Genomic DNA, 27428 nt, shown 5'->3' with positions numbered 1-27428 from the left:
GTGAACACATTGTAATTAACCTTGGACAGCGGGCCGGGCCACGACCATAGCCAGGGAACCTCCATGGAAAGGAACTTAAAATGGAAATGTATAGAGATCTCACTTGTTTGTACTTGATCAATCTGGATCCAAAATGTCGATCCGGGGCCACGGAAAGAATTCGTCAGAAGGATGAAGAAGAGGAACAGTTGGGGCAGTGGATCCCTTGCCGATCGATCCCTTTTCCCTCCCACCAACCCGGGCGGTGGGTGATCCGTGCACTGGGCGAGTCAGTCATCATCCATCCATCCATCTCCTCCCCGCCAGACTGAAGCTATTCGGACAGGGATAATAATCCTCTTTCCCTTCAATACCAACTAAACCAGCAACTTACTTTTAAACGAAAGAAATATGGCATCTACCACCTCCCCCCTCCGCCTCGAGCCCGCCACTCTCGAGGACCTCCCCGCCCTCACCGACCTCTGGTACAATGCCTTCACCACCGAATCCATGCTGACCATCTGGCCCGACACCCCGGGCGTGCGACAATGGTGGCACGAAGCCAACGAGCACGACATGCGACACAAACCCGCAGAGAAATTCCTCAAGGTCGTCGACACCTCCCAGAATAACCGCATCGTCGCCTACGCCAAATGGTCTCTGCAGACGGCGGAAGAACGTGGTGCTCGCTGGCCGGCCTGGCATCCAGATATGGATCCGGTGCATAATGATGCCTTTGTCAAGCAGCTGGAGACCTTCCGGGCTGCGTTGGTGGGTGGGGGGAGGCCGAATTATTGTATGTTCATGTTCTCATCTACATAGCTTTGGGGAAGGGTTGGTGTGGGGTGGGATTGCTAATGGATGTGGTAGATCTCGATATGCTGGCGACTCACACCGATTACCGACGGATGGGTGCCGCTCGTCTGCTTCTGGAATGGGGCTGTCGCGCTGCGGACCAGGCAGGCGTGCCGGTTTATATTGATGCCAGTAAGGCGGGCAAGCCCGTCTATGAGCGGTTTGGCTTCGAGGATCGTAGCCATGTCTTTGGGGATACGGGTGCCTTGGCGCCTATGGTGCGGGATCCACCGAAGAAGGATGCTTGAGGTGAGATAGTGCAGAGGACGTGGTAGAGGAGTATATATATATATATATTTCTGGTTTGAACACGGAAGAAGGATATATTTATAGTATAGAACCAAGGCCCGCCATTGAAACTGGTGGCCAAACCCCTACCCAATAGATACAATAGATCAAGTACTTCAGCCACGCTAATAACAAGAACCTAAAGTGTGCACAACAACCTCTATATAAATGACCACTGGCAATCCTCATCTATATCTTAGCGGGTCTCCGGACCAGAGCATTCGTCAAGGTCAAGAGACTGTCTCGCTCCTGCGCCGTAAACTCCCGACGACCAGGGCCACCCCGACTGCCATCGCCGCCGCCGCGAGCACTGGCCCCGGTGAACAAGTCATCTTGCGCCCGCGACCGGTAGTCGGTGTGGAACTTCCACCGTTCCGCCAGGTCGGCGGGCAGTTGGCCCAGGAAGGCCTTGGCAATGTATTCGCCGATCACCGGAAGGAATTTGTATGCACTAGTACCTCGTTAGTATCATAGTTGACGCCCATAGCTTTTGTGGGGAATACTCACTGTCCAGTGCCGCCGGTCGCAACAAAGACATTTTGGTGTTCGGGATGGCGGTCAAAGATGAAATCGCCCGTCGGGGTCTCGTTGTACCAGCAGAGACATGTCTTCTCAAAGCCCCGCGACACCAACTCGGGTAAGATCTCACCCAGACCAGCCAGCAATCGTTGACGGCCTTCCTCCGGGATGAAGTTGGCACGCTGTGAGATGGCTTCGCTGGGTGGAGAGGATACGTTGGACGAGGACAAGGTGTAGCCGAAACTGTGACAAGCCACCTTCAAGTATCCGGTCTGCTCATGAGGTGGGAAGCTGAAGAATCCCGTAGACAGATTGAAGATGATGGGGAGATCCTTCAGACGCTTCACCTCCTCCGGGGTAAGCCGCACGAACCCGACGATCTGTGCGGTGGCCACCATGGTGTTCCATGAGGGCACCAGACTGGCCGTCCATGCTCCCGTCGCCAGAATGAACTGATCGGCGGTGATGCGTCCGCCATCGACGGTTCGCACGGCGGTCACTCCGCCATCCGACCCTTTCTCCAAGCTCGTTACATGTCCATGGCGACCGGTGACAAAGGAGACGCCCGCGCGGATGCAGCGATCGCGCAGGCCGGTAATGGCGAGGCCGGCATCGGCCCAGCCCGCGGCGTTGTTGTAGAATCCCTCGAAGCCTGCTCCGATGGGAGTGCCCGACACTGTGGGAAAACGGTCTTTCAAGGCGGTCACATTGTCAAGGTTGTGCCATTCGCAACCCATATCCGTGAGGATCTTCTTGGTCTTGCGAATGAAGTCGGATCCGCCCGCCGAGACGAGGTCGGCAGGCCCTGACTGCTGTGCCGTCCAGACACAGGGGGTGCGATGGAAGGAGTCCGCATAGTCGGGACTGGTATTCCAAAGCTCGTAGGCATCACGGCCCATCTTCGCATAGACGGGATCGCCATAGTCGAAGCGAATAACGCGCGAGATGTCATTGCTCGATCCATCGGGGACGGGCGGCATGGACCGATCCATCACCGTGATGGAGGAGAAGCCATCTTCGGCCAGGTACAGGGCTGTGGAGAGGCCAAAGACGCCGGCTCCCACGATCACGATGGACTGTGTCTTGTCCATGACTATACTAACAAGAGAATATCTAGGAATCAGAATATAGTGTCATGGGACTACCTCCCCCCAGGCCAGACCCCAGATTCTTAATGTGTTTGAGAACAGGCATTGGTCGGTTGTTTTGCCCCGGCTGGGAACCGGGAACCGAACCGAGTCCGTCTTGGCTTGCGCCTGCAGCAGTTGGATTCCTTCTCGTTTGGGTGAAGGAATCCGTGGATGTGGGGGGGATTAGCTTGAAGCGATGAATGGCAATGGAGAGGCTAACCGTGGACCGGTTCCGTAGTGGAGAACTGATCATGCACTCCAAGTGGACAAACTGCACTGGTGAACTGGCAGCTCCTCGGCCGGCTGACAGCTCAAGCTTTCCCTAGACCGGAAAACATTCAGTCGACAAGATCAAGGTGAACTAATAATAATCTTGCTGTAGGGAAGATCTGGGGCTTGACTTCCCAATCGGGCTATGCATGTAAGGGGGGGCTTTGTTTGTGCCCTCCATCACGGAGCATGAGTTTCATCTGTCCGGGTCAAAGCTCTCTTATCGCTCCGTATCTGATTGCCAGCCGGCGGATCGGTCAAAGGTCCCTTCTACCGGCCGTGTCTATCTCCAGAGAACATACCTCTGTATCAGCACCATGATAGCGTTGTGAGCTGGGATAGGGCTGGATGCTAGTCCCATGCATTGACCAGACGAGGAACCACGGCTGCCATCGCCGCCACGAGGCGTTCCGGTGCCAGAGAATCCAGGCTCCGTCCCCGACCTCCTGATCGCTTTGGAGCCGGTGGACGGCTATGGAGCCGCTGTGAGAGAAGAAGCGGATGGATTGGAATGAAGCAAGATGATAGAGATAACCAAATATCCAACTGGTTATAAAGACAGTATCTCATCTCGTCCTCAAGTCTGGTAGAACAACAACAACAACGACCAAGATCCATCTCCACTCAAGAGCCTCTTTCCAGACTCTCACAAAAACATTCAAAAACCAATATTTTATACTTCACCTCTGGTCTAATACCATGGCCTCCGCATTGTGGAACTACCTGGGTCTCCGCGAGACCCCCACTGCCCCTACCAATGAGGCCGTGCGAGCCCTGCCAGCTTCGTGGTACACCTCGCAGGAGATGTTCGAGCTGGAGCGACGCGCCATCTTCTCCCGCAAATGGCTGCTGACCACTCACAAGCTGCGTCTCCCCAACACTGGAGACTGGCTGCAGTACGAGGTGTCCGGCTTCAACTTTGTCCTGGTGCGCGACAAGGAGGGCAACATCAACGCCTTCCACAACGTCTGCCGCCACCGCGCTTTCCCCTTGGTGACCGAGGAGAAGGGATCCGCCCGCATCTTCGCCTGCAAGTACCATGGCTGGTCCTACGGCCTCAATGGCAAGCTGGCCAAGGCCCCCGGCTACCAGGACCTCGACGGCTTCGACAAGAGCAAGAACAGCCTCCTCCCCATCCACGTGCACCTCGACGCCAACGGCTTCATCTGGGTCAACCTGGATGCCGGTGAACAGCCCGAGATCTCGTGGGACGATGACTTCAAGGGCATCGATCTGCAGTCCCGCTTTGCCGATGTCAAGTGGGAGGACTACACCTTTGACCACACCTGGGAGCAGGAGGGCGACTACAACTGGAAGATCCTGGCCGACAACTACAACGAATGCTACCACTGCGCGACTACGCACCCCGACATCCCCGCCCTGGCCGACTTGGCCACCTATTCGGTCGACACCAAGGATGGCGGCATCATCCACGACGCCCACTCCAAGCCCGACCAGATCGCGGCAGGGCTCCGCATTGCTAGCACATACTACTTCCCCAATGCCTCCATGACCGTCTCGTAAGTGTGCCTCTGTCTAATAACCCCCACCAGTTCCAATCCTAACCATTTATCTGCAGACCACACTTTTTCTTCATGCAGCGCTTCGTCCCGCTCTCCCCCACCCGGTCGGTGATGAAGTACGAGGTGTACCGCAACAAGAACTCGAGCGACGAGGACTTTGAGCTGATCAACACCATGTACAAGCGCATCATGTCCGAGGACAAGTACCTCTGCGATCTGACCCAGAAGAACCTGAATGCCGGAGTGTTTGTGAACGGCGAGCTGCACCCGAAGATGGAGAAGGGCCCCTTGTATTTCCAGAAGGTGGTGCGCGACGTGGTGACGGAGCACTTCCAGCGCGAGGAGAAGGAGGGACAGGAGTACTGGCCCGCCCGTCAGCGGGTGCCCAAGGAGGCGGCGACGAGTGCGCAGGACATGCAGTTCTGCGCCAACCTGGGGTGTGGGGCGGGTAAGGAATGCTGCTCGAATATCGGAGCGCAGCCACCGGCGGCAGTCGCCTGGTGAGGGAAAAATGTTTATGAAGGGGATCGGCAATTGGGACAGAAGAGAGAGTTGTGCTATGATTCATCTTGACGAGTTTGACACATTGTTTTCGGCAAATCAGGTTAGCGATCTTTGTTTGGATTTGAGATATTGTACCGAATTAGAATAGTTTCTTATTTTAGCATGCTTCCCATTTTTAATGACGTTCAAGTGAATCATGTTGCATTTATTTCTGTCGCGTATTGCGACTAGATAAGTAAAACGGGGTTATCAAGAAGGCGAAGAGCGGGATAAAATGGAAGGGGAGGAGATAGATAGTAGAAGAGAGGAGCAGGATGGCCAAGACGGGAAAAGCAGCCAGAAGAGGAAAGGGAACTAGACTAGACCACGTGCGCTCACCTGACCGGTGGGAAAATCACCGGACTTTTCTTTCTTTCTCTAAGACCATCCAGGATACAACCAAGTACTGGGACAAAGAAAAGTTAAAGTTTTTTTGATGATGTTAGTCAGATTGTCCAGTCCCAGTCCTTTTTTATTTTTGCTTCCCACGCCTGGTCTGGAATGTTCAAACCTTCAATCCCCTGCAAGTAGCCAGACGCACCAAAACTTGGACAGGGTGACGGGTCATGGCGGGGATTCCCAGGGATTCCCAAGGACTGACGGGGGCCAGCTGACCACTGGCCCTGGAGAGAAAGTGTATTGGGTGAAATTATGCGAGGGTGGCCATGAGTTCGGAGCTGCTACTACTGTAGTACTATGAATAGCCCTCCCATACGTGAATAGTAGACCAGACTCGGCTTATCTCTCCCATCGACACACACCGGGAGATACGTTGATTGTCAACGTTGTCTGGCTGGGACCCTCCGGGGAGAGCGGCAGATCCACCTTTTGGCGCTGCTGGTCCCTCCCTCCATCCATCCAGGAATAGCCGATAGTAATCTGGTACCACTAAATACCACTACTAGATAGCAGATAACCCTCAGTTCCCCCAACTTCTAGTATGTAACCAAGCAGTGACAGTTCCCAGGTTCCAACTGCCAACCTACTTAGTACTTACATACTTACTAGTACATACCCTCTTCCTTTTTTTTGCCCCTCCTTGCGCCCTGCATCTATTCATATTATTATTGGTTGTTGCTTATCCCCCAAACCCTCCGCGTACTTGTAAGTAGATAGTAGTGGACACCCTAATATTAGTGGTGGTGGTACTTACTAGTAGTATATGCCCGCGCGCCAACTCTCGTCCCTCGTTCCTTCCTTTTCTAATCCGAATCCCCTCCTCCGTTTCCCCTCCTTCTCCCTCCCCTCTTTTGTTCCCGCGGGCATCGCGTCCCGTACTCATTCCCCTCCTCTCCCAGCTGCTCTTTTATCATCATCTCCTTGACTCATCCTGGGAAAAATAACATGACGCCACCAGAAGGACAGCGTCGGAGATTACGGTCAAATCATGCTTGTTTAAATTGCAGGTGCGAAGAGTCCAAAGAGTCTCCTATCTATGTGTCGAGAAAAGCCACTCACCAGCGTTGACAGAAGGAAGAAAACGCGCTGTCCGGGCGAGAAACCGGCCTGCTCATGCTGTGTGCGGCTTAACCAGCCGTGCTCGTATACGCCCGTCACGAGGACGTCAATAGGCAGTCCTTCCGTGGGTGCTCCCGACCTTTCCTCGATTTCGCGGTTGCTGATGCTCCACCTCAGAAAGATCGGCTGGCAGAGCTGGAAGAAAAGGTCAATCTCATTCTAAACGGCAATATGTAGGTCTCTCTCTCTCCTCGCGAGATTGTCCGCAGTACAATTAAGCTCACAGATTCTCGCAGACTAGCTCGATCGACAGGTCCCGAGACGAAGTTATCGCCACCATCCCCGAGACGCCGCGATTCTCACACCCCTTATCCGGTCCCATCGGGGCTGGGCGAGGGCACTACCCCTCACTCTTCACCCTCGGTCATCGCCAGAGCGATTAATCTCTACGTGGAGCACTGTCACCGGCAGCCGGTGTGGTGTTTCGACTTCGATGGGCCAGGCGAGCCCGGCTCTCTCCCGGAGGAGCTGATTTGTAGTCTGTTGGCACTCACCTTGCGCTACTTACATGAGCAGGAGCAGGGCCAGCATTATGCCGACGATGCTAGGACTCTCATCATGCTGCGCATTGCCAATGGGACAGTGGAGCTGGCCACGATCGAAAGTTTGTGTCTGCTGTCCTATTCTTCTTTCATCGGTACGTCTACCCCCGGAATGGCCAAGCAGTGTAGAAAGAAATGATAACTAAATTGTATGTCCCATTGTCGCAGATGGCAATACACACCTCGGACAGTTCTACCTAGGCCTGGCGTCCCAGCTTTGTCGCGCGGCCATGCTAGATGTTGCGGTCGCCTATTCCACCGATGATCCACACATGGAGCGAAAGAAGCGGCTGTTCTGGAGTCTACAGTTGCTCGAGCAATCGTACGGCCGACAGACGGGCATCTTACGCACATCGACCGAGATCTGGCGCCCACCATATTTCGCGACGGATGGCGACCAGGACAGCCACAAGGCGACGGGGCCTCCGCCGCCACCCATGCCGCAGGACAGCGTGGGATGCACGAACCCCCACGATACAGGAATCTGGAACATGAGCAATCAATTCGGCTGGGTCTGGAGTAATGTCAGGGGCTATGTATCGGACTGTGCGCGCAGCAAAATGAAGGAGCCCTGGCGGCATGAGTCAATGTACTCGATGATACTGTCCGACCTCACGGAGGTCGAGAACCGGACGCCCTTCTGCCATCGCTATGATCACGTTCAGTTCTACGAGCGTACTGGTGAGGAGCTGTCCTATGAATTGGCCTACTGGGTACCCTGGTTGAAGTTGCAGTTCATGTACCATGCCATCCTCACCGTCCTGAATCACCCGTTTCTGTACATTATGGCCTCGCGCCAGAATCCCAACCTGGCCATCCCGAACAGCTTCTGGCGACGTTCCTCGGAGCTGGTGGTGCTGCACGCCACCTGGATTGTGCGCTTGATCGACATGGTGGTGGAGAAGGAAGTACGCCTGTCCGACCCCTTTTTCGCCCATGTCGCCGCCATTGCCGCCACGGTGCAGCTATACTATTGCTGTGCCGGGGATCCCCGTCTGAAGTACAAGTCGCGGGTGGACTATGCCAAGTGCCGCGAGTTCCTGAGGACCTTTGCCACTACATCGCGGGCCTGCGAGGGCTTGGTAGGTGATCATTCCCCCCTACCTACAGAATGAGCAGCTGACTCCTTTTCTCTGTAGCATCGCATCCTGGACCAGATGATGCGTATTGCATCCGGCTCGGAGAATGTCGACTATGAGACCTGGCTCCCGTCCAAGATCTACTTGAGTATCCCACTCATGTGGGACATCCTACAGTTCAACGTCACGGATCGGTCGGCGGGCGGGAGGGCAGACGGCCGCCTGCTGCATTCCTCATTGGCAGCATCGGCGGTCGGGCAAGACTCCGAAGAGGACTCGACGCTCGAGGTGATTGTCACAACCTCGCCGGAGGTGACGGTCAACACCGCCGACGGGGGCCAGGCGGTGCCCCTGCCTCTGTATCGGACGCCAGCGACCTCCAAAGCTAACGCAGCAGCTACTTCCATAATGCGTGACACCCTCGTTGCGCCGATTGACAGTCTAATGGTCAATACTCCATGGCTCTGGGCCGACTCGGCTCCACTGGGCGACATGGAGAGCTCCCTGGGATATGCCAACTCCGGTCCGGGCGGCGGAGATGCGGAATTTTCGTCATGGTGGAATTTGGGGAACCTGTGAACCGATCCAAACCTGCGTGAATATCTAATACCAAGAATAGTCTTGATTGCCCTTTTGATTCGATGGAGATAGTATGGCCACCTATCCACTCACACACAACCTGAGCGGAGACGTCGAAACCCGGCAATCGAGAGGAGAGAGACAAACACAACAGTGAAAGAGAGACAGACAGGGAAGAGGAGTCCCGACCAACCCCGCACGCACAAAAGAAACCATCCTCATCTCCGTCCTCCTCCTCTCCTCTTTCACCTCGCCCTTCCCCCCTTGGCTGCTCGCCTCGGCTTTCAGTCCGCGGTCAACCTGGCAGTCCCTATGCGAGTTCTCCCTCTATCTCGAGTCTCTTTGCCCCCCCATGAGCGAAACTCTCCAACCAAGAGACCAGACGCGCCACCCGTTCTCCGACCGATAGAAGCGAGGGGCATTGCCAATCCGACGAAGGCCAAAGCTCCTCCGTAAGACACGCTAGGACCCGCCACTATCCAGTACCGCCTTGCCTGTTTTGGACATCTTTTCCCAGGGATCCATCTTTTTTCCCCCTCGCGACCTTGCCTTCCCTGGATAAGATACGATACGATACGTTTGCCCCCCATCGGCCCGCCAACTGCTTTCCCCCTCCTTTTAGCGTCATGCCCTTTGTTTGTTATTGGGATGGCAGTAGCTACACACTTCCCGACGCAAGTCATCTCACACAAACACCGTGTCGGCTCCGCTCGTTCTTCGGCTTGATGTCGATCCCAACCCGGACGTCTCGGAATGCCATGGATATTCCATCTCTTGGACTGATAGAGCGCAAGGGAGACGACGGTGGAACCGGTACTGGGTTCCCGGTGTGGTATGCTGTCTCTTCATGCTTATCGGCCATCAGTTTCCCGCGCGAAACGCGTCACCCCAAAGCAGGGGGGGTTGCACATGGCTAGTACCTCAATTCCCCAATCGCCGAGTTGGGGGAAGGCGGGGGTGAAGAAAAGTAATTTTCCGATGCCGCCGGGCTATGCGACCAGAACCTTCGCTGTATGCTGTAACTCGCCACCACCAAGTTTACCATGGCGATACCTTTGATTAGTGTGGATGGCACAATCATGATCATACTTCCCTTTTCCATGTTTCCTCTCTACATCATAATGGATCTCAGCCAATCGAGCTTTGCTGTTCCCGACAGCCTGATGGGGACCTCTGCCACATCAGTAGCAGAGGTTGATATCGGGACACACTAACTCTTTTGCAGATTGCTGGCTCCTCCTGCATAGACCAGTCTCAACAGGATTTGTTGTCTATAGTCTCTAGTATTCCTGTTGTATCTAATGTCTAATATCTACTGATGCTCTTTAACCAGACTACGACTTCTATCCCAACGCACTCTTCAGCCACTCATGGGCCTGGCCATATATGTCCTCGCAAACCCTTTTCCGGTACGCTCTTTCGGCCGCATTCCCCTCCTGGCCGTGCGTGAAGCCATGCGTGCACCCTCGGGCCAAGGTCCACTTATACGCAGACGTCTCGAAGGGCGCTTCCTGGTCCTCTTCATTGTGCAGCCCCGCCAGGCGGTGGATCATCTGCTGGGCTTCCAGCCGCAGCATATCCCACTGCGCGGCAATCATGTAGATGCGCGGGGGCAGGTCTTTCGGGTCAGCGTACCAGGGGCTCAACAGCGGATCGCGTCGGTTCTGTCCCACACAGACATACCCCCAGTCCAGAGCCCACGCCATGATGCCTATCTTGTCCAAGGGACCATCCGTGTAGGGGCGGGAGGCTAGTTTGATAGGCGGGGGATGGCCAAAGTCGACAATCGGGTAGTAGACGACGGCGGCTTTGACCCGTCCATGCAGGGGAGGCAGCTGCGACACCGACAAGGCCAGATTCCCGCCTGCACTGAACCCCCCAATCGTGATGCGCTCGGGATCAATGGGCAGGGACTCATCCGCCAGCACGTCCTTAATCTGGGCGACTAGATCGTAGGTGGCGGTGGGGAAGGGGTGTCGCGGTACGCGGCGGTAGTCCAGACTCACGACGAGCATGCCGGTCCGCTCGGTCCAGGCGGCGCAGAAGCGGTCATCTACCTGGGCATTCCCCACGGCGAAACCTCCGCCATGGATGTTCAGATATAAAGGCAGGCGCTCACCCGCGCGATAGTTGGACGGGAAGAAGATGTGGGTGTTGAGCATGGGACGAGATGGGTAGCGACGGACAAAGGTGGGCTGGTAGCGAGGCGGCGGCTGTCGTACCAGGCGCCGAAAGTAGAAGTAGATGGCGGCCAGGGATTTCAGCAGCCATAGTCGGATGAAGCAGTCCACGCGGTGCCACAAAGGCATGCGCACTTTCCAGAGAGGGGGAGGGGACTCCGCGGTGGTGATATCGGCCTGTTCCTTCATGGTTGAGGCTGGCCGGTGAGACGGGGCTGGGGGAAGAAGAACTGTCTGCCTCAGCAGAAAAAAAAATAATCAGCTCACGGAGGGAAAGCGAACTAGCGCGTTGGGAACGTAATCCTTCGACACACAGCCTCCCCAACCGTCTAGCGCTCCCGTCATCGCGATATAGATAAGTCCAAAGCCTTTATCTCCCACCCCTACCCCCAAGGAGCTCATCCCGTAGTTCCATCGCGTAAAGAGGCAAGAATTGGCGCGTAGTCGAAGGGGACCATCGCCATGTTTCCTCCTGCCCGCACACAGCGGTCCCAGAAAAGGGAGAGAATGGTGTGTGACCGTCTTGCGCAGTGGTTGACATGGCTAGACGGGAATTAAGAGATTATGTGAGGGTAATGTGAGTGCCTGGGATGGTTGATCAGGAGTCAGAATGATACTTTTTGGCATTATAGTGGTGGTGGACAATATATAGAGAGAAGGGAAGAGGGCCGATGCATAGGCTCGAACGCGCCAATCTTCTCCTTAGACTTAAGGATCTGGCCAATGGTAGTTCTGTCAACTGAAATCAAGTGCTTCGAAACAGTTCCGGCATCTTTGACACTGTTAGACAAGTAGGTAAATAAGCAGCAGTAGAGACTCTGTGTAAAGCTTGAAGAAAAGGTAAGTGTATGTGTGTGTGTGTGTTCAGTCTTGTTTCTTGTCCGGTTGAAGCTTCCCCGCATCTGTGCTTACCTCAGCAGTCCCTCGCGTCTCCACTTTCCTGTTTCATCATCAATTGTATTCCTTCTTCTCCTCAACTCCTCTCTACTTCTCGACTACATCTTCCTTATTGCTATACATCCCCATCACCTTCTCGTCTTCTAGTACCCACAAACCTTCCTAGTTTAAATGATCTGCTTCACACTTCTGCTGAATTGGCAACTCATCATGTCTACGATCCCCATTCGCGCATCTCCCTCCCCAGCATGGGCGAACGGATGGATTGTGGGTTCCTTTTATGTCATCATGGCATCATAATCATCCTTCTCCTGCCAGCAATATCATCATCATCATTATCATCATCATCACCGGCTTCTCCTCCGATCGCCCAAGACTTCTTTGCTGGCCAAACTCAGGAACCCTTCCATATCCCTTTTCTCCCTCCCCAGAAACCAACCCCTTCTCGAATCTTCCCAGAGAAACCATCTCTCCCACTACCTCTTACTGATAAACCGGCCGTCGTGCCCCCATGTCCACACGCAGAAAGAAATCCGAGGTACGTGCTTGGGATTCACTGCCGCGCCCTCCCTCCCCCCACTGAATCGCCCATTCCTTAGTCCTAGTCTCTTATACATACTATCGTAGACTGCCCCGGCCAGGGCCGATCGCGCCCAACAACCCGCCGCCGAGTATGCTATCAGCTCGGGTAACTACCATGAGGACCTGCTGCACGATCTCTTTCACGTCGTCCGATCCATCGACCCCGATCACACTCCGACCCTCGTCGACATGATCCGCAACCATGCCTCGCTGGACGAGGTGCGGGCCTACCTCACTCGCGCCCTGGCCGCTGCCCAGCCCTCGACCCCAGATCAGGAGGACGCCCTGCACCGCCTGGAGGGTCTGCGTCATGGTATTGAGGTCGAGAGTGAGCCCCCGCGCTTTCGCCCTCAGATCATGGACATCCGGTATTTGTGCAGTAATGCCCCTTATCGCGTCCCTGCCAAACCCTGGACTTCGGTCACCGACGACGATGACCTCGTCTCCCACTTGGTCTCCCTCTACCTAATCTGGGACTATCCCTTCTTCGCCTTCTTCGACAGCGCAACCTTTATTAAGCACATGGCCATGGGCAACACCGAGTCCGACTTTTGCAGCCCCTTCTTGGTTAACGCCCTGCTGGCCAACGCTTGCGTAAGTCCATCCCACCCTGCCGTGTTTAACTCTTCAAGCAGACTGGATAACCATGGGCATTGCGTGGCTCTATCTAGTACTACTCCCAATACACCGAAGCCTACACTGTTCCCGGTGATGTCCGTACCAAAGGAGCCGATTTTCTGGCAGAAGCAGAACGCCATTTACAATCGCATCAGTTTGAGAAGGGAGGCGACATTCGTCTGGCATCTTTGCAGGCGCATCTATTGCTGTATGAGAGGTATGTCCGCACCAACCCTGGGCGGTGGGCGCCCTGGATTGTATGTTTCTAATCCACCAGGTACTCTTTGTCGGGCCACGATGACTGGGGATACACTATGTTGCATCGCGCCATCGAGATGGGAGAGTCGCTAGGCATCGTCAACAAGAAGACTGACTTACGCCTCTCCGTTTCCCAAATGTCCGAGGACATGATCGTCTCCATTAAGCGCACCGCCTGGGGCCTGTTCCAGGTAGACACGTAAGTGCGATCTCACGTTCCTGTCAAGCAATATTTGTGCTAGGGCCCATTCTGATGGTGGACAACCACAGGGTCGTCCACACCAACTTCCTCCGGCCAAGCCGCGTTAGCTCCGTAAGTGTCGAGCCTATCGACCGAAATGGCACGAACACGAGCGACATGTGGGCACCGTACCCAATATCTCAACAATCCCGCCCGTCGTACCTAAACCTTTATTTTGATGAGGCATGCAAGCTCTCCTTCATTGCCCGCGACATTTCCTGGAGTCTCTCCCGCACCGATCGGTCGGGCACCGAGCCAGATCAGCGCAAGCAAGAACTCTACGACCGGCTCAGTGCATGGGAAAGCAATCTTCCCGAGTGCTTTGATCCGGCCACGCGACCGGCACCACATCTACTATTGCTCAGGTAAAGTGTTCTCACCATCGGCGAGGTGGCGGAACGTGAGTGAACTAACCAGTCCTCTTGTCTACAGAATGCGCTACCATACACTAGTGATAAACCTCTGCTGCGATCGATTCGGATTCCACCCCATACTCTCCGAGGGTGACGAGCTTACGCCCCGAGAGAGTAAAGGATTTAGCGCTGTGGAAATCGCCCTTTCGTCAGCGCGAACCATCGCCGCGCTCACCCAGCAGCTAAGGGTGGAATACGGGATGGAACATGCCCACCAGTTCGCCATGTACTCGGTCAATCTGGCGCTGTTCACCCTTCTCGGCCAGGACACCTTTGATATCCTCGACCGCGACTTCCTCACCTTGACCAGCGCATTGTCGATCATTGCCTGCCGCTCCCAACTGGGACGCCACCTCTTCCACCTCTTCAAGCTGTCGGTGCGGTCCCGCAACCAGGGCGATCGGGTGCAGCAGTCGCAGGAGGTGCCACCCGGGATCAAGGAGCTGTTCCAGCCAGACACGATGGCACAGGTGCCCGACCGGTGGGATAGATACGCCGAGGGGTTAACCAAAATCGATGGCGAACAGAGTTATGTGGACCACTTCCAGGACGATCCCCAGTCGTTAGCTACCTCTGGACTGCACGAGATGCTGCAGCGATACGAGCGGTTAAGTGTAGGCAAGGACGACGAGTGGCGCGACCGTCGGCCAAAGGGATTGACGCATTTTTGAACTCACTCTTCTTCAACAAGAACATAAATTAGACCATGTCCCAATGTGGCCATGAACCTCAGATATATATCCCTGAGACTGTACATACATGTGATTCGATTCCATCTGTAGACGATACACGAAGTTACCACATATTCCTCCTCACCCATTACAATCTTCAGAAAGTCCATATAACCATAAGATCAATTGATCCTCCACTCGGTAATTCGAAATACCGACACATCAACTCTGATTCATAAATACATATATATCACCACCCCTCATGATCTCTCCCCCCTTTTGTATGATTACATCTTTCTAAACAACAAAAGAAAACCCAAAATATAATACATCCGAAAATAAAATAGTAAGTTCACGAAAGACCCCGCAAAGCTTCTCACAAGTAAAGGCCCTCTTCTTCGAGGGTCTCCAACACCTCCGACGCACTTCCAATCAAGTGCAGACTACCCGTGATAAGCACAAGCGGCGGCACACGGCCCTGGCCACCGACGCTGCCAACACCCCCAGCGCAGCGAATAGCTTCCTCGACGGTGCGCACGACCGTAATACCCGTCAACTCCTCCCCGGGGATACCGCGCCAGTAAGTGCTCAGCTGGGCCTGGAGGTTAAGGTTCTCCTCGCCTGCATTACCATGGAAGGTCATGGACGCGCGCTCCATATCCGCCGTCTCATCCTTCTCCCACGCGATGTTGGAGCAGAAGATGACATGGTGGAACGGCTTCTCGGCCAGACTACTACCGTTACCTGCAGTCTGACGAATGCTATCCCGGAGGTGGCGCACGAGGGTAAAGGCATCGCGGGTGGACTGGTTGAAGATGAGGACCCGCTTGGCGGAGTCCTGCTGCGGTGCGGCCTTCTTCGCGAACCAGGATCCCACCAGGTCCATGCTCTCCACGGTGTGCGCGCCATCCAGATGGAACCGACCGGACCGGCAGTCCCGCGTCTCGCAGCGGCCCGGCCAGCTGGCGGTCTCCAGAGCGCGACGGAATTTCTCCGGTAGGGGAGCGGAGGTGATGTCGTCGGGAATGTCCGAGTAGCCCATGTTGCGTAGATGGGTCGCCGCCACGGCTATGGCCAAACTAGCATTTATCTTCTGGAAGTCTCCTGCTAGTCCCAACTCCATGGTCTCCACTTCCGGGTGCACGGGGACAATGGTCAGTGGCGCACCCACTTCGGCTGCGATCTTTTGCAGGGTAGCGGTAGCGCCGGGAGCTTGGGGAATAGTCAAGATCGGGACACCGGGCTTGATGATGCCGCCTTTAGCCCAGGCGATCTCCTCGATAGTGTTGCCTAGCAGGTCGGTGTGCTCGAGGGCGAGACTCGTTATGGCACTGACGCTAGGCTTGTGGAGGATGTTGGTTGAGTCATGTCGCCCACCGAGACACACTTCGACCACGGCGGTGTCGACTTTCTCCTGCAGGAACCCGTGAAGGGCCATCAGCGTGAGGAAGCGGGCAAAGGGAGGACCGCTCTTGGCGGTCTCCTCTGTCAGACCGAGTCGGCTCCAGACATCACAGAAGTACTGGACGAATTGGTCCTCGGTTAGGGAGGTGTGGTGGAAAGGGGTGTCGTTGGACGGGCTGATCCGAATGCGCTCTCGGACGGTGCGCAGATGAGGTGATGTGTAGAGCCCCAGCTTCTTGATTGGGTTCTGTGACATGTGTTAGTGGTGTGTGCGGAAGGATATCTTCGACAGCTCAGCTGCAGTGGTTGCAGTGCATACCTCGTGGCCTTGGTATTCGGACAGAATCGAGAAGATAAACGCCGAGGTGGAACCTTTGCCTTTACTTCCGGCAATGTGCACCGCATTCAGAGGATCAAAATCGGGACTCTGTAGATCGCTGTCAGTGTCTGATTAGAGTGTCCTCGATGATAGTTGCCTACCTCATATCCCACTGCACGACACCATTTCAGCATGTCCTGGATAAAGACACTACGGTCCGCTGTCTTGATGGCGAGTTGGCGGTACGCAAAGTTGGTGTTGAGCGTGTTTAGCTGGCGAAGGGTGTCCTTTCAGAGCGTCAGTATGAGCTTTGATCCTGGATTGAAATGACTAACATTGTATGTAATTGCTTCTACATTCTTTCCCCCTTCCCGTTCAGCAGAGGAGAGGGAAGTTATGTTCGATGGAGGGTCCATTTCAGGCATGAACTGGATTGACGGCATTGTGAGGGAGAATTGCGTTTACAAAAGCCTTGAGATCGACGAAAGTTTTGATTGCCTTGTTTGGTCAATTGTGAAACCGATTCTAATGTGCTTTATATAGATATCAACAAGGGCTTCAGGTACAGTGACTTGGCACATTTCTGGCATGCGCCTTCTGTTGGGCAGCTTGCGCTGATGCTGAGCTGCAGGTCCGCAATGGCGTGAGTAGTAGGGTTGCGCACCCTAGAAGATCGACAGGTCGAGCCCGGACTTTCTTTCACCGCCAATAGTTTAGCTGCTGCAGAGTGGATATGCACGATCGACGATGCAGCCGCTGACGCGGCTGCACATTTAACTTCTTCTTTCTTCTTGGCGTGGGTAACTGTTCTTCTGAATTCTGAAACTTGCTTTTGCACCCTGATCGGCGTTGACGCCAACCCTGGGGCTCAGCCGCGATCTTCCCCAACTTTTAGTTTCCATTACTTAAAGGTAATTGCCATAGGGGTCCTTATTTCCTCTTTCGGTCAGCTAAAGCTCCGAATCACACAAGCTGTAGCTGAGAAAGTGACTCCGAATTGCCCGGGAACAGACGGAATTTTACATCCACACCGAAGGCCCCGTGCCGTGAAAAACACTAGCTAGGCCGTAATGCATCCCATCCATGATGTGATCTCCGGTTGCCATTTGTGGAAAACAAGCATCGATCGGGCGGATGCATATGTCATCAGGCAAGCAGAGGATGTCAGCATAGAGCCGGTATAACTATGCCAGACATGGCAAGTTTCGCGGTCGATTGACGCTTTGGCTGAACCAAGTCACTCCTTTTGAATTTTTCAGGGCCTTTACCAACCCTTTTCACTCCCTAAGGCAATTTTTATCATGTCTCAAGAAGTCAAGGACAAAGGTCCTCAGGAGGTTGTGCACACAATCGAGCTGGGCTCCCTTGGGGGCAACTCCAGCAGTGCCAGCCTCCAGCCACTCTCTCAAACGCCCTCAGAGGCGGCGCCTCCGCCGCCGCCGCCGCCGCCACATACAGTGTTGACGGAGAGGAAGAAGATCATGACTATCGCTATTGCGGCCATCGTGGGATTCCTAGCCCCGGTGTCAGCAAACATCTACTATCCCGCCATTGACCAACTATCCGAAGACTTGCATGTCTCCGTGAGCAAAATTAACTTGACTATCACCACTTACATGGTAAGATCATATCACATGTCCCGAAAGATATGTTGCATAAGCTAACATACACGGGTTCAGATCTTCCAAGGAGTTGCGCCGTTGGTGACGGGAAGTATATCCGATGTATATGGCCGTCGACCCACGATGCTGGTCTGTCTGATCACCTACCTCGCCGTCAATATCGGCCTGGCGCTGCAAGACAACTACATTGCACTCATCGTCCTCAGAACCTTCCAAAGTTGCGGAAGTAGTGCCATCTCGGTCGTCGGCATAGCTGTTACGGCCGACTTGGTCACTCGAAGCGAGCGTGGTAAATACATGATCTACTCGTCGCTGGGAACGACAATGGGACCTGCCCTCGGCCCTATCATTGGAGGTGTCCTGGCCCAGTTTCTTCGCTGGCGAAGTATCTTCTGGTTTCTCGCCATATTTGCCCTGGCGATGATAATCCTCATCCTTGTCTGTTTCCCCGAAACCTGCCGCATGGTGGTCGGAAATGGATCTATCCCCGCGCCGCGTTGGAACCGGCCACTCATTCCGATTGTGCAGCCATCGGCCTATGAAGGGGCTGAGGCAGCTAAGAAAGAGCTGGAAGATGGGCCTAAGCCCCGTCGACCGACGCCGATTGACAGCATTAAAATCGCTTTGGAAAAGGAAACTGGCGCCATCATTGCCTTCTGCTCTATCCTCTACTGCGGATACTTTGCTGTTCTCAGTAGTTTGTCGTCGGAGCTGGGAGAGAAGTACGGCTACAACTCGCTCCAGATCGGCCTGTGCTATATTCCATATGGGATTGGCAGTCTCACCTCGAGGTGGACCGTTGGGCGATTCGTGGACTGGAATTTCCGTCGCCTGGGGCGGCAACATGGCATGGAGGTGGTCAATAACCGCCAGGTGGACCTCATTGAGTTCCCTGTCGAAAAGGCCCGTCTCCAGATCACATTGCCAATGGTCTATATGTCCTGCATCTGCATCATTGGCTATGGCTGGGTCATGAATTACAAGACTCATGTGGCCGGGCCGCTCATTATGCTGTTCTTCACGGCGCATACCATTGCGGGAGCTACCAGCACCCTCGTCACGCTGCTGATCGACTGCCACGTCAAGCGGGCGGCGACAGTCACAGCTTCCAACACAATGTTCCGTTGCTTTCTAGGCGCGGGTGCGGTTGCAGCTGCAGTGCCTATCATTAACGCAATTGGTATGGGCTGGATGGGGACCCTGATCGCTGTCCTGTGGGCGGTTTCCAGCGTCCTTCTTTGGGGTGTTTTACTCTGGGGCCACGACTACCGCAAGAAACGGGCGGGGAGAATCTGATAGGATCGTCATTCATTCAGGGGTGCCAACGCACCTAAGATCTACGAGCCACTGTGGATCGAAGTAAGAAAAAAGGATGTTTCATAGATAGACAAGTTCGGATAGTTGAATTCAGGAACTCACACCTTAGAACTTTCGTGCATATACTAGAAAAGAACTTTTCGGGTGTAGTCTACATTGTAGACGGAATTTGGTGACATCGCATTCCTAAAGCGGTCAAAGTTTGGACCTGTCGCCCGAGTATACGCAATGGCGTCCCTTACATCGCCCGTGCGCTGCCCTTGCATTCTGCTTTGTTCCGAATGTTCTCTGTAGAATGTGCTTTGTAGATTTGAGCGGGAATCAGGCTACGACATGTTGCTTACCCATCATGCCGTCCACGTACTCACCTTCAGGCGATGAAATGATCATTGCCGTGTGATAGGATTCTAGTGGGAACCGGCGTCACATCATGAGAATCACGCAATAATTGTCGCCGGTGTGATGCCAGAAAAGCAACGATCAGGGGAAACCATAGTTCTCCGGACCGACGTGGCGGGCTCATTGTCCGAGCTGGCAAGTGAACTCCGAAGAGAGGTCCCGACAAGAGCTGTTGTGGAGTTGGGCAATATCTGCAGTGTCAGTCAGCATCACGAAATTGGCCGATCGCCGCCCCCGACGAGCGGTGCGGCCGGAGGTGCAGATCATCGGCCTGGAGCTGCAGCAAACCAAGACGGCCCCTGGCCCACACGTGCAGATCGATAGATTTCATCAGCAGCAGCCAGACCCAGGCTATTGTTCCATAGTTTCACGGTTAACAGGCATCATTGTTCAGCTCGAACATGGCTTGCGCCAGAAGGTTTATTTACGTAAATCCATCACCAAACCCTGCTGGCTGACAGCAAGCCTTCGTCGTAGAAAGTATATAAGGGAGAGAGGATCCACTGAGAGACCAAAGCCCAGACACGAGCAGATCGAAGAAGCTTGGTGACAGAGTCAGTGGTGATAATCTCGTGAAATTCTCTTCATCATGCATCCTCCACCTATGCCCCGACCACACAGCGACAGGTCTTCGCACACTGTCTCGAAATGGACCACGCCCATCCCTCAATGTTCACTCCCCCGGTTCGTGTTTGGCTCCCCTCGACGCTCCCTGAGTAGCCGAAAGATCCTCATCGATGCCGACTCCCCGGATACGAGAGCTTTGTCGCTGGCCCAATACCGACTCCTCTCTGCTCGTGTAGCAGTGGGTTTGCAGAAACTGGGCGTCAACCCGAAAGATCGCGTGTTATGCGTGACCTCCAATGCCCTCTGCTATCCCGCACTCCTCATGGGCACTGTGATGGCCGGGTGTATCTTCGCGTCTGGACAACCTGCTCTCAACCAGGCCGAATTCCATCGTTTGATATCCTTCTCACAACCTTCGGTGATTTTTGCCAGCCGTGCCACCCTTCCAGTTGCCCTGCAAGCCGCGCGCTTGGCCAATCATCCTGATAACCGAATTTTTGTCTTTGACGATGACATCCTAGACGGCTGTGGCGAGCCGGAAGGCCCGATTCAGCACTGGCAGACGATGGTGGCGTCCGAATGGGAGGGGTCGCGGTTTTGGTACCCCACTGTCATTTCTTCGCAAGAGTATAACAGCACAATAATGCTCCTTTTCACTTCCGGCACTACTGGTGAGCCCAAGGGTGTAGAACTGTCACATCGCAACTACATTGCGGCAGCGATGGGATACATCCGGCGAATCTCCTCGCATCCAGCTTGGAAATATAACCCTCGCCTTGGAGGCCCTGAAAACGTGCGCGTGTTGGGTTCCCTTGCAATCAATCACAGTGTTGGGCAGCGGTCATATTGCGCCATCTTTCCCAGGATGGGTGTTCCGCTGTATTTAATGCGACGCAATGACTTTCGGAGCATCTGCGAGGCAGTTGAGCGGTTCCAGATCACAGATGCAATCATTCGAAGCTCTGTTCTGACCTCCATGGCGAAGAATGCCCCCATCTGTCGAGAATACGATTTGACATGTCTCCGACGTGTCGAGGCGTGTGCTGCGCCGATGAGCCAGTTCACGAAGTTCAAGCTGGAAAGTATGGGAATCGGATACGTTGCCCGTGCCTGGGGGCTTACAGAGTAGGTTTGTCCCTGCAAATCGACGGTTTTCTGTTGCTGACTATATGACTGGGCAGAACGGGAACTATCACTGGGCCCGATCCCCTGCGCCCGCCCAAGTCCGAGACGGTCGGGCAACTGAACGCCACGTACGAAGGGAAAGTAACTGATTCCAGTGACTATTCTCGGACATTGAAGACAGGTGAGGTTGGCGACATCTGGATCCGCACGCCAGGATCAACTCGAGGATACTGGAACAATCCCGCCGCGACGGAGCAAGTGATGGGAGCAGGCGGTTGGATCAGCACAGGAGATGTAGGATACGTCGATGACGAAGGCAATTGGTATATTGTGGACCGTAAAAAGGTAATTCCTTGCCCCCTTGCTGCGGGTGTGGCAGAAAAGATAGAACTCTAGCTGACTGTTACCACAGGATTTGATCAAGGTTAACGGAAGCCATGTATCTCCGGTCGAGATTGAGTCTGTCCTACTACAGCACCCGCATGTCTGTGATGTTGGGGTTATCGGAGTCGCAGTGTAAGCCGCCTGTTTCATTCCCTGGAAGATGAGTCTAACTCCTGCAGAAACGAGGACGAGGGCCCCCGGGCCTATATCCAGACCTACCCCAAGACCTCGGTGTCCGCCGAGGAGATCCATGAGCTCATCTCGGAGAAGCTCCCTCCATACAAGCGTCTGTCAGGCGGTCTCTCGTTCATTGAGAAAATTCCACGGAACGCGGTATGCCCTTTTTGTTGCCATTGTCTTATCCTCCATGAGCTGCATATGCTGACCATACTGTTCGTGATAGTCCGGCAAGGTGTTGCGCAGTGAGCTTCGGCAAGTAGCCATCTCGGAGCTGGGAGACTATTTAGGAAACTACCACGGCACGTCCGCTTCCAGTTCCGAAGAGGGAGTTCACCTCTAGTCGCTGGTCAGGTCTTCATTTCCTGCCAATTGTCTGCTTCTGCCGGGGGTTTCACGGGCTTCACACTGCAACCACTATAATGTCGACATTTCTCTAATTTTCGTGAAAGGTGAGGCCCAGTGTTTGAGGGTTCTGTTTCGATGCAAGTAATAGATTAATGGTCGCGCCAGCCACTCGCTCTTTCTATCTGCCAATTGCTTATGTATATATATATATCCTTCACTAGCTTGGCGGGGTGAGCCCATTAGTCTCTAATGAAGGAAAAGTTCCTGGGAGTTGCTGTTCACATGGTTGTAGAGGTTCATTGTCTGCCTCACAGACCTTTTCCTCTCTAGGCATCTGTAGCTCGGCATGTAGGTGTCAGCCAGGCTATAGTTTTCAATGCAACTCATTTATTTTTGACATAAGTTGTTTCTCATTACGGCAAAACAAGTATAAACTGCAAGACAAGTGAGCAAAAGAAGCGACTAGGGAGATGGATCGAGCAGACCTGCGGGGGTGGAAAGGAAAGTGAGGAGAAAAAAGGGGGCGGGGAATCACGGCAGAACCCGACGCGGGACACGTGCCGAACCGCGGACGGGGTTCCCCAGGAAAGTACATTGTAGTTGGATGGTTATTGGTGATGTTGATGAGTGGGTTTTGAGAGGAGTACTACAGTAGTTGCTAAAAAGGATTTTTTTTTTTATATCCAAAAAGCTGGTGTCTGGCCAGGAAACACACCTAGTAGTAAGCGCTGTCAACTCACTTTGTGACTATTATTAGTACTGCGAGCACAGAATATATATACATAGAGCTTACTCTTCTGCTACTGGTACAGCAGGAGGGGTCTCGCCACTGGGAAGTCATCGGTCTTAATTCTCGAACACTTACCATAGTAGCATCTAAGGTATACAGTATCTTGTTGCTACTCACAATGTACACAGAGTAATGGTTACATCCATGTAGACAAACCACCGAAAACTGGCGTGCGAACGGGTGTTGCAACCTGAGGCTTCCAGAAGCACGAGACACGTACTATCCACTTTGGGATTAGCACCGAGACGGGACTGACTTGCCCCCCACGACAAGTTTCCGGCTGCAATCGCGCAACAATCAATTAGTTGTCAAGGTCTACGTACGGAGTAGTGAATCTCTTGCCTCCGGCAAACAAATCTCGTGTCACCCTCCACAGTTTTAGACTTATCTTCTGTTCAGTATCAGATTATCACACATCAACGACCAAGCATGATCTAAGCTTGTCCCGCATGCAGACATATATCGTCAACCTAAATCCGACAACATGATGGCATGAGTGACAGGCTGCGACCGCACTTTCGAACGCCTATTCCAATCCTCGCCTACGACCCTCGCCTGGTTTGTTCATGCCAATTCGACGGCCAGGACTTCCACACAGCACAATGATACTATATCGATCCACAGGATGGGTCCGGTTCGCCCGGTCGGCAGTTGCGAACCGGATCAAGAACCTCGGATGCTGCGGAAAGCCTCAACTCTGACAGCCAGCTTCAACCACGGTCGGGGATGATGTCATGTCGAGTGAACCTGGGTTCGGGAGGGGTAGCCACGAGTTATAGATATACTGCTGGATGTACAGGTGTGGCAGAGGTGTGTTCACCTCCTACTCGGCCCACGAGACATTGTCATCCAGTATGGTCTACAATATCACCGAGAAAGAAACGCAGCCTACCATTTGGGGCCACATCAATGGCTCCGAGGGCGATATCCTCGATCGCTACTGCATCTCCGAGCTCTGCAAGGGTTGGCCAGTATATCGCGACGCCTCCGAATGGAACCACTACCGCCATCTCTTTGTCGACAAGGGCGCTTTTGTCTTCACTAGTAGGTCGCGTCTCTCCTTCCGGGGCAGCTAGTCCAGCTAACGTGCTGTGTCTCTTTCCAGCTTGGAGCGGCGGACTCCCCATAGACGATTTCATCCAGACATCCATCAAGGGACGCGCCAACGGAGACCACATCATGCATCGCGAAAACGGCACGCTCGTTGACCTGAACCCGACCACCGGTCGCGCTATCGGTAAAATGAAGGCCACCATCACTCAACGCTTCAACTGGGATGGAGTCGAATTTGACGTCGAGTGTGATTGCCGCTTCATAAACTTTTGTCTGAAACAGGGAGGGGATTGGAAAGTGGTCTACATAAAACTGTTCTACGAGAAGGATCGCGTCACACCCGCAGATGGCCGGACGGTGCCGGAATTCGAACGGGCGGAGTTGGAGAAATACCCCAAGGGATACCAGTATCTGGCAGTGGCACAGGCCAAGCTGGGCCATCCCATATTGAATGATTTGCCGACGATGAACAACAAGGCGTTTTACAAGTTGTATGAGGCAATGGATGCGTGGATGGAGGCCCGACCGGTCGGAGATCTACTGGAGATTCCCAAGGAAGCGTCGCCACGGTACTGAAATTGAACCACCTAATGATTTTATTAATATTTCAACTGTCAATGATTTGATATTTGGCGGATCAGTTTGTGGCTAAGTTACCATCATAATCCCAATTTTCATCGCAGATAGCAAATTATCAATCATCGCACGTAGTATCAACCAAACTGAATATTCTCCCAAACCTACATATTACGTCCAGATACGGAATGGAACCGAGGAATTGTAGCATCCCCCATCCAACCAGTCCCCAGTCACCTTCCGCACTGGCGTACCCTCGCCAAACTCCAGAATCTGCCCACCCCCAGGAGCATCCGCATCAAAGGCCGGCCATCCAACCGTGACATTAACCGTGGAAGGATTCTTCAAGAAAGCCAGAATATGATCCTGCATCGTCTCAGAAGTCTTCACCTCCAGCCCCGGGACCTCTCCGACGTCTTCGCGATAAGTTCCAAAGATCATCAACAAGTCCGACCAGTGGAACGCTCCCAGCCAGTCGACAGGACTGATGTTGGTGAAGTTGCCGGCCCAGAAGTACCGGTATGTCTCGAGCCCGAGAGACTTGCGTAAAGCTGAGTCCTGGGCAGCTCTGCAATCCCATTCTCCCTCGCTGATCATCACGCTCGTGGTATTCGCCGATGCGTCCTCGCGGGCTGCGTCGGAGCGGATGGCTGGGCCTCGGGCGACCTTGCCTTCGAGGTACCGCTTTGATTCGTTGGAGAAGATGTACTTCTCGTCGGCTGGAAGTATCGTTAGTACGAAAAGGATGGAGGTGAAAGGTAATTCATACGGATATAATTGCTGAACGCAATCGAGGGTGAGCCCGAGTACCGATTAATGTACTCCTCAATCTGCACCCAGGAGACCTGACGCATGCACTCAAGCTCGGCTTCCGCATCGTCACCATAGTTGCAGCCCAGGGCCTTGGCCACAATGTCAAAGTCCTGGTAGACGTCGTCGGTTGTGCTCAGGTCAATTGTGACAGAGGGGGGCTGTGAGATGATGCCGAATTTGACTGCCAGTGGGTCATCGGGGAAGGCGAGGGTGTAGAGGTGTGTCAGGGCTGCTCCTTGGGATTGACCCCAGAGCTACAGTTAATAGTTAGTCGCATCGCACAGAGCTAGTTTAGCATGGTGGAGGACGACCGACCATGATATTGTCGCGATCTCCACCAAAAGCCTCGATGTTCTCATGCACCCATTCTGCCGCTGCCCTCACGTCCAGCAGCGTGAGCGACGTGTCGTTCAGGGCTCGGGACTTGGGATCTACAAACATAGTGGTTAGTGGATGCAATAGCATAACCGGCGGGAGACATACTTCCAAAGATGTTTGCACGGTAATTGATAGTCACGACAATGTGTTCCTGCGAGCGAGACACCCACGGCGAGGGCAGCTGAGAGGGGATTTCAATTCCTCCAGTGACACCTCCTCCACCAGTCACGAACAATGCCACAGGCAACTTGGAGGTGCGATTGGCATAGGACGGGGTCCAAACTGCCAATGACAGACAGTCTTCCGACGTCGACCAAGCCACTGCCCCTTGGTTCAGGTTTTCTCCCAAGTTGACCAATAAGTTAGGGGGTGAGTATTCGTTCCACATGCTGCTTTCACCGGTCACATATTGCGGACAGGCTGGTCATTGTGGATTAGCTGATGTTACCACCGGACCTTCGTACGGTCTGTTAGGGATTTCAAGTACCTGGTCCATATCGAGTCGAGTCATATCTTCTGCGCGACTTTTCGGGTTTTTGTGGAGGCATCCAGCGAAGGTCACCGACAGGAGGCTGTCGCAATGATCTGGTTAGCAGAGATGGTCGTGTCCAAGAAGTCAATCAGCACCGACCTTGGCATACGGGATGCGCAGGAATTGGCGAACATTGGGGTAAGTATCATTCAGCATGCCGATGAAGGTGCCCGTCTGCGTCTCCACTGTCAAATTGGACCAGTTGGAAAGCGTCCGCGGGGGCTGCCAGGTAAGATTGGCATAATACGGAGGGTAGACCTCGGCGGACGCAATGGCAGCGCTCCCAAGAAGGGCGCCAATATTCCAAGATAGCTTCATGATCACTGCTCGCGGCTCCTGGCTGGTTCAGACGAATCCCAGATGATCCTTGGGCGCCCTTTCGATCCTTATATAGCTCCAAACATCCCGTGGGAAAAATCCTTCTCAAAGCTTGAGCTCCGTCATCCATCCCGGGCATTCAGAGAAATTCAGGAAGAAAGCTCAACAGTGCGGAAGTCGGATGATGTTTCTGGGACCGACCTCCGAGCTGGTATAGATGCGACGGACGCCAGAGAGGGCCGATTGGCGGAGGAAGGATCAGCGGATATGTCTTATGCCGGATGGTGCGGTGGTTCCATCCCCACGCCAGCCTCCCCGCGTCCACTTCCTGGGGATGGACGAGCGGCACTGGCCGAAGGGTCCCATTTGGTCCCAACGATGATGCAGAATGCAGCTTATTGCGGGGATTCGGAGAGAAGGGACGGGATGACCGACAAATCAGCAGTAGTTCCGTAAATTAAACATGACGGTGGGAGTGCTTGAGCCCATTCCGGATGAAGCCCGATTGATTCCACTGCCTGAAGGAATCCCCATTGACACTGGCACCGCATCTCTCGCTAGAACATTTATCGACCTCTACATAGGTGTTGCGTACAGTCCGACTGCATTGCCTTTCGAAAA

At 54.0% G+C, this 27428-nt stretch overlaps 11 protein-coding genes across 11 annotated transcripts; 7 read left to right on the top strand and 4 right to left on the bottom strand.

Annotated features, from left to right (window-relative positions):
* Window positions 1-390: 390 nt before the first annotated feature.
* On the top strand, window positions 391-1082 carry AtWU_03315 (GNAT family N-acetyltransferase; the record flags this gene model as incomplete). The annotated part of the gene is made up of 2 exons (XM_035498428.1): window positions 391-775; window positions 850-1082. The coding sequence occupies 2 exons, from the start codon at window positions 391-393 to the stop codon at window positions 1080-1082; spliced, it is 618 nt and encodes a 205-aa protein (XP_035354321.1).
* Window positions 1083-1311: 229 nt separating this feature from the next.
* On the bottom strand, window positions 1312-2732 carry AtWU_03314 (NAD(P)/FAD-dependent oxidoreductase; the record flags this gene model as incomplete). Its single annotated transcript, XM_035498427.1, has 2 exons — window positions 1312-1573; window positions 1630-2732. 2 exons carry the CDS (start codon window positions 2730-2732, stop codon window positions 1312-1314), a joined length of 1365 nt encoding a protein of 454 aa, XP_035354320.1.
* Window positions 2733-3740: 1008 nt separating this feature from the next.
* AtWU_03313 (aromatic ring-hydroxylating oxygenase subunit alpha) lies at window positions 3741-5068 on the top strand (the record flags this gene model as incomplete). The annotated part of the gene is made up of 2 exons (XM_035498426.1): window positions 3741-4561; window positions 4621-5068. 2 exons carry the CDS (start codon window positions 3741-3743, stop codon window positions 5066-5068), a joined length of 1269 nt encoding a protein of 422 aa, XP_035354319.1.
* Window positions 5069-6451: 1383 nt separating this feature from the next.
* Window positions 6452-8825, top strand: AtWU_03312 (putative C6 transcription factor; the record flags this gene model as incomplete). Its single annotated transcript, XM_035498425.1, has 6 exons — window positions 6452-6513; window positions 6578-6689; window positions 6743-6798; window positions 6862-7262; window positions 7336-8249; window positions 8307-8825. The coding sequence occupies 6 exons, from the start codon at window positions 6452-6454 to the stop codon at window positions 8823-8825; spliced, it is 2064 nt and encodes a 687-aa protein (XP_035354318.1).
* Window positions 8826-10168: 1343 nt separating this feature from the next.
* AtWU_03311 (alpha/beta hydrolase fold protein) lies at window positions 10169-11194 on the bottom strand (the record flags this gene model as incomplete). Its single annotated transcript, XM_035498424.1, has 1 exon — window positions 10169-11194. The coding sequence occupies one exon, from the start codon at window positions 11192-11194 to the stop codon at window positions 10169-10171; it is 1026 nt and encodes a 341-aa protein (XP_035354317.1).
* Window positions 11195-12413: 1219 nt separating this feature from the next.
* AtWU_03310 (transcription factor domain-containing protein) lies at window positions 12414-14685 on the top strand (the record flags this gene model as incomplete). The annotated part of the gene is made up of 6 exons (XM_035498423.1): window positions 12414-12440; window positions 12530-13078; window positions 13156-13319; window positions 13380-13559; window positions 13631-13966; window positions 14034-14685. The coding sequence occupies 6 exons, from the start codon at window positions 12414-12416 to the stop codon at window positions 14683-14685; spliced, it is 1908 nt and encodes a 635-aa protein (XP_035354316.1).
* Window positions 14686-15061: 376 nt separating this feature from the next.
* On the bottom strand, window positions 15062-16851 carry AtWU_03309 (tetrahydrofolylpolyglutamate synthase; the record flags this gene model as incomplete). The annotated part of the gene is made up of 4 exons (XM_035498422.1): window positions 15062-16336; window positions 16409-16516; window positions 16570-16695; window positions 16744-16851. 4 exons carry the CDS (start codon window positions 16849-16851, stop codon window positions 15062-15064), a joined length of 1617 nt encoding a protein of 538 aa, XP_035354315.1.
* Window positions 16852-17709: 858 nt separating this feature from the next.
* AtWU_03308 (MFS general substrate transporter) lies at window positions 17710-19326 on the top strand (the record flags this gene model as incomplete). The annotated part of the gene is made up of 2 exons (XM_035498421.1): window positions 17710-18027; window positions 18088-19326. 2 exons carry the CDS (start codon window positions 17710-17712, stop codon window positions 19324-19326), a joined length of 1557 nt encoding a protein of 518 aa, XP_035354314.1.
* A 1009-nt stretch (window positions 19327-20335) lies between these two features.
* Window positions 20336-22342, top strand: AtWU_03307 (acetyl-CoA synthetase-like protein; the record flags this gene model as incomplete). Its single annotated transcript, XM_035498420.1, has 5 exons — window positions 20336-21438; window positions 21495-21783; window positions 21851-21954; window positions 22002-22155; window positions 22226-22342. 5 exons carry the CDS (start codon window positions 20336-20338, stop codon window positions 22340-22342), a joined length of 1767 nt encoding a protein of 588 aa, XP_035354313.1.
* Window positions 22343-23991: 1649 nt separating this feature from the next.
* Window positions 23992-24766, top strand: AtWU_03306 (nuclear transport factor 2 family protein; the record flags this gene model as incomplete). The annotated part of the gene is made up of 2 exons (XM_035498419.1): window positions 23992-24181; window positions 24243-24766. The coding sequence occupies 2 exons, from the start codon at window positions 23992-23994 to the stop codon at window positions 24764-24766; spliced, it is 714 nt and encodes a 237-aa protein (XP_035354312.1).
* A 171-nt stretch (window positions 24767-24937) lies between these two features.
* Window positions 24938-26807, bottom strand: AtWU_03305 (carboxylesterase, type B; the record flags this gene model as incomplete). Its single annotated transcript, XM_035498418.1, has 6 exons — window positions 24938-25485; window positions 25536-25833; window positions 25895-26010; window positions 26063-26377; window positions 26445-26529; window positions 26589-26807. 6 exons carry the CDS (start codon window positions 26805-26807, stop codon window positions 24938-24940), a joined length of 1581 nt encoding a protein of 526 aa, XP_035354311.1.
* Window positions 26808-27428: the final 621 nt, after the last annotated feature.

The sequence above is a fragment of the Aspergillus tubingensis genome, assembly GCF_013340325.1.
Source record: "Aspergillus tubingensis WU-2223L DNA, scaffold_4, whole genome shotgun sequence".
NCBI lineage: Eukaryota > Fungi > Ascomycota > Eurotiomycetes > Eurotiales > Aspergillaceae > Aspergillus > Aspergillus tubingensis.
This window is presented reverse-complemented; position numbering and strand designations above follow the sequence as displayed.